Source organism: Lissotriton helveticus, chromosome 11 (genome assembly GCF_964261635.1).
Source record: "Lissotriton helveticus chromosome 11, aLisHel1.1, whole genome shotgun sequence".
NCBI classification, from domain to species: Eukaryota; Metazoa; Chordata; class Amphibia; order Caudata; family Salamandridae; genus Lissotriton; species Lissotriton helveticus.
Window position 1 is genome coordinate 1,085,684,091 of NC_136072.1, and position 4,869 is coordinate 1,085,688,959.

The 4,869-nt window shown below is 46.5% G+C and overlaps 1 protein-coding gene across 1 annotated transcript; it reads left to right on the forward strand.

Annotated features, from left to right (window-relative positions):
- Positions 1 to 1,222: 1,222 nt before the first annotated feature.
- Positions 1,223 to 4,113, forward strand: DYNLL1 (dynein light chain LC8-type 1). The gene is made up of 3 exons (XM_078667691.1): positions 1,223 to 1,355; positions 2,786 to 2,926; positions 3,718 to 4,113. Exons 2-3 carry the CDS (start codon positions 2,795 to 2,797, stop codon positions 3,853 to 3,855), a joined length of 270 nt encoding a protein of 89 aa, XP_078523817.1. The 5' UTR covers positions 1,223 to 1,355; positions 2,786 to 2,794; the 3' UTR covers positions 3,856 to 4,113.
- The last annotated feature ends 756 nt before the right edge of the window (positions 4,114 to 4,869 follow it).

A 4,869-nucleotide genomic window follows, 5' to 3' on the forward strand; every position in this document is an offset into this window, starting at 1 on the left:
TGGTTGTGTGTAATGCACTGTGTTGTGTGTCTGTTGGTGATGCTGTGCCTGTGTTATTGCTCTGTATAATATCATGCAAGTTCTGTTATTGTGTGTTACGATCAGTTGTGCTGTAAGTGTATTGTTTTATCGGTTTGAGTAGCACTGTATTGTGTAGCTGTGTGTCAATGACGAGTGTGTGTGTATGTGTGTGTGTGTGTGTGTGTGTGTGTGTCTCAGTTATGTTGTGTGTTGGTGTACCTGTATCAGTGTTGTGTGAATGTTTCTTTGTACTAATGATAATTTCTAAGTTTTGGTTTGAGTGACGCAGTGTATCATGTGTAGCTCTTTGAGCATGTATTTCAGTGATGGAGTATTTGTTGCATGTCTCTCTATGTGCACCAATTGTGTTCAATTCACTGGCAGTTTAATTTGCTACCCTGTTATTAATATTGTTCATCTGTATCCTGCAGTTCAGTTATACAACATAACACATTAAATACGTACTTCTCAATGCAGTTCTATCATATGCCTAATACATCTTTTAGCTTTCACCCACGATAATGTAAAGCATAACTAAAAAATTATGAAGTCCCAAATGCGAGACCTATTGGCTATGCCAATGCTTGCTCTGTTTGGGACCACCATGTCTTCACTCACTGCCCCGAATGGAAAATAGTACATCAAACTGACCACTTTAAATAGTGCGGACATTGTGCCGTACTTGTACTGAATCCGTCAGGCTGTTGAGGAAATGTTTCTGCCAGCGAAACCAATGAGGGGCAACGTGGGCAAAAACATGAGGACCTACCTGACTCTAAGTAGAGTGGGCAGGACCGTCAGTTTGGTGGACAGGTTAGTCCATCACTTGAGGGGACAAGTACACCATCCGCCAAACTCTAAAGGCCCTATATATGATTCGTGCAGATTATCATAATTACCATACATGAAATAATGTATATTTTTATTGTTCCATACATTATGGTGCTACGTGCAAACTGAGTGACATTTCTGAGTTTCATTCTAAGAAGTATAAAGGGCCGCAAAACCGTCTAGGCCTTGACCACTCCTGACCCTTCCTTGGGTAGCCAAGGGAACAAAGTCCAGTCACACCCTCTCCTCGTCCCCATGGAGAAGGACGCCACTGTCGCTGTGCATTGTGGTCTGAAATAAAATGCGATCGTAAGAGCCGGGAGAACAGCGGCAGCTCCGCCAATCAGAGGCAGCGCGAGCTAAGGCGCCAACCAATGGACAATCCCAAGAGGTTGGACGAGCGGGGGAGGAAAGTACTAGGAGAGGCGCGGGGGTAGAGGCACGCTCACTCCGCGCGGGATCGAGAGAAAGGACAAGTGGACTGCAGCTGGGAGAAGAGCCAGGTGAGGGATGCCGCAGGCGAGAGATGTGCGGCAGAGAGGCCGCGGCTGACAGCGTTAGATGTGGGCCGGTTGCCGGAGATCGGTTAGGGCGCGTGTGGAACGATCCAGACCTCCAGGGAGAGCTGTGATTGAGGGGAAATGAGAGGGGCGCGTCCCTCCGAATCCGTTGGGGACCCGCGACCCTGTTTAAACTTGCCGGGGCTGCACAGGGGCGCGAGAGTAGAGTCGTACCGGGCGGTCTGGTGCGACACTCCTGTAATGGGGGCGTGACACTCGGGTGGGATTTTCCCAAGAGCATGGAGGACCTGGGTGAAGCCCAAAACATAAGGCGGTTATGGGTTCCGGAGCATGGGGCGAGATCTTGCCGTATTGATAGGCGTAAGAAATAAACGGGGGGGAGGGTAAAGGGTGTCCTTTAAAATCCAGGTGCATGGGGGACGCCCATATAGGGAAAGCGGGGCGGGAGGGAAGAGTGAGGGCTTGAGAAAGTGGCAAGGGGGGTGCATGAGGATGAAATTGAAGCAAAAAAGCGCTATGTGGTGCAACCCCGTAGGCAGATGTTAGACTCGGGAGGGGCAGGACCGGGAGGCATCATCCTGGGGTACTCTGCGTGACCCGTACTCCATCTTTTAGGCGCTCGGACTATAGGGGAAGATCAGTTGTATTTTAATGAATACACGACCGTTTAGAGGTACGAGACCTTGGGGCAGACGGAAAACAGCCGGGAAGAGTGTGACCCCTGGGGAAAGTGGGTACAGAGCCATGCACAACTTGCAGAAAGGGGGTGGCGAGAAGATGGCTGGTGGTCTGGCTGCTCATCGGCTTGGCTACGGGGTTCAGACCTGCCGACCGCCGCTAGCCCGGTGCGGCCCATGCAGATTGCTGCCAGCCTCGTGCAGGAGCGGCAAAAGGCGCAGCCGGGCCGCCAGCTGCGCAGCAGATAGTACGCCATGCTGACAAGCTGGCTGACAGACCCCTCCTAATTAGGCATGGCGGTGCTTGGGGGCGGAGATGAAGCAGAGCCCACACACCGGCCTCCTAATGGGGATATTTTTATTGTCCGCATGGCGCAGTTCTGGCACATCCGAGCCGTCTCTGCGTTTAATTGGTAAACAAACGTGAATTCATTTAATTTGGGTTTTTAGTCTATTCAGAATGCATATCATTGATAATTGAAATCTCAAACTCAAACTGTTGCCAAGTGATAATTCACCGCGTTAACTTTAGTATTCCTCGCAGTTCTACATAGGTTCTTAATCTGTGTGTGGGGGACGGTCAAAGTTACTCTTTTCGCAGTATTGTTTTCAATAGTTAATACATAAATGTATTTAAAGTACAGTAACTAGAAAAGCGAATGTAGACCTGGTTTTCAGCATACGTTTATGCAGTGACGCCGGCATGTTTCAACTGTACCTTTGTTTTGCCCTTAGGTGTCAAACATGTCTGAGAGAAAAGCAGTCATCAAAAATGCTGACATGTCCGAGGAGATGCAGCAGGATTCAGTGGAATGTGCCACGCAGGCCTTGGAGAAGTACAACATTGAGAAAGACATTGCAGCCCACATAAAAAAGGTATATTTAACATAATCCATAGCTAGAATTCCCAAATGGTGTTCCACAGAGTAGATGTGCTATTTTTATCCAAACTAGCGCTTCTGTAGTCTCTACAGCATCGTGCGTTTTACTATGCTTCTCCTGACGTGACAAATGCTCTAACGTCAGTGCCCCTTTCAGCGGAGCCTCTGCGTTTGCCGCCGGATCTGTTGCCTGGATACAGAATGTTTTCCCGTTGACCCGTTATTTGAATGGGCCTTTCATTTGTATCTATACTATGTTATGTCATTATTGGATTTCTCGGGTATCTGGCACATCTGTTTTACAAGACCATACGCACATAATGAGTTATACCAACCAGAGCCTGGCTATTAATCTACAAAAGCCTCGTGACCATAGTTCGATATCTAATTCAACAAACTCGGAGGATTGTTCCATCTCCAGTTAAATTTGCGAGTTATTGTGGGGGCTAGTACTAAATATATTGGCCACTAAAAGTACATTTCATTTGAGGGTGGAGGGAAAGAGGGGCGGGTTAAACAGTATGTTGGGCAGCATGAAGTCACTTATGGTGAACTATGGATTATGGGGTGCATGAATTAACCTTACTGCCCTACTGTACTATTAAAGTCAAATCAATTCGCGAGGGTAAGTTCAGTGTGTAAGCAGTTTAGTGGCACACGATGGGAATTATTCAATGAACACTTAATTAATGTGCTCCAGTCTAGTGCTAATTCACTCGGTCAGTGAGAACGTGTGAGGTCTTACAAACTTGAATTTCGAACTAAGCAGTTTTTTTTTTCTTTTAGGAGTTTGACAAGAAGTACAACCCAACTTGGCACTGCATTGTTGGTAGAAACTTCGGCAGCTACGTGACGCACGAGACGAAACACTTCATCTATTTCTACCTGGGCCAAGTTGCTATCCTTCTCTTCAAATCTGGCTAGAGTGGAGTATGAACTGATGAGCAAAAACCCAAATACAGACTTTGAAATGATTCCAAATGCCTGAGATGGGGCATAGCCTTGCCATGGGAACAATCCCTCTGTCTTTTGCTCCCCTTTCGATGTATGTCCTTATGTGATGGACTATGGAACCTGGTGTGCATACTGTTTCACGAGCCGTGAAGATCTTGAAGAAAGCTTACATTTGTATTTATTTTCAAAATGTTCTTTCAATAAATGTTCCTTTTTCATATCTCGTTATTTCAATGGGCTTTTATGGTATCGGGCTGAATTTCAATGTATTCGTGTTACACTTTACTCTAAGCAACGTCTGATCTTCATACGAATGTTGCTGTGGTCACGCTGCTCTACTTATGGAGAAAGTACTCGTTCTTTACTGGCACGGCATGATTATATTTAAAATTACAGAGTAGTAAAAGTTTGGTGCAAACTTTCATTACCCACTCCTCATGCTAGTTGCATTATATTTTTAATTGACCCAAGTTCATAACTGAAAGTGGTAATTAATAAGGGATACACGTGGCCTATAACGTCCTTATCGAGGAGTAGGCAACCCGCTTAGGTTAATATTCTAGGCAATCGTGTTAAAAGTTGGAACCCCTGTTTTGAAGCCCAGTACTTAAAATGAGCTCTAAAAGACTGGATATGGCACGTGTACTATTGGGCGGGCGGGGGAGGGTAGACACTTCTAGTTCCTGGCAGCAATGGGTTTGCATGTAGGTTGGAAAGCGTACGGCTGTCACTGGGAACCACTGGCAATATCACCAATCTGGTTATTTCTTTCCGATGTAACAATTGTCCACCGTTGCTATGTTCTGAAGGAATTTCAGGCTGTTTTGACATTGCTCGCGTGAGAACCTGCCAGTGCAGTGCTGGCTCTGCTCTGATGGAAATTTGAGGACTGCTTGGGTGAGGGGGTTGAGATGTCGCAGTTCTTAAACTGCGGCATCACTAGTGCATTTGTCACTCGAGACCCCCTAAGTAGGGGTCTTGAGG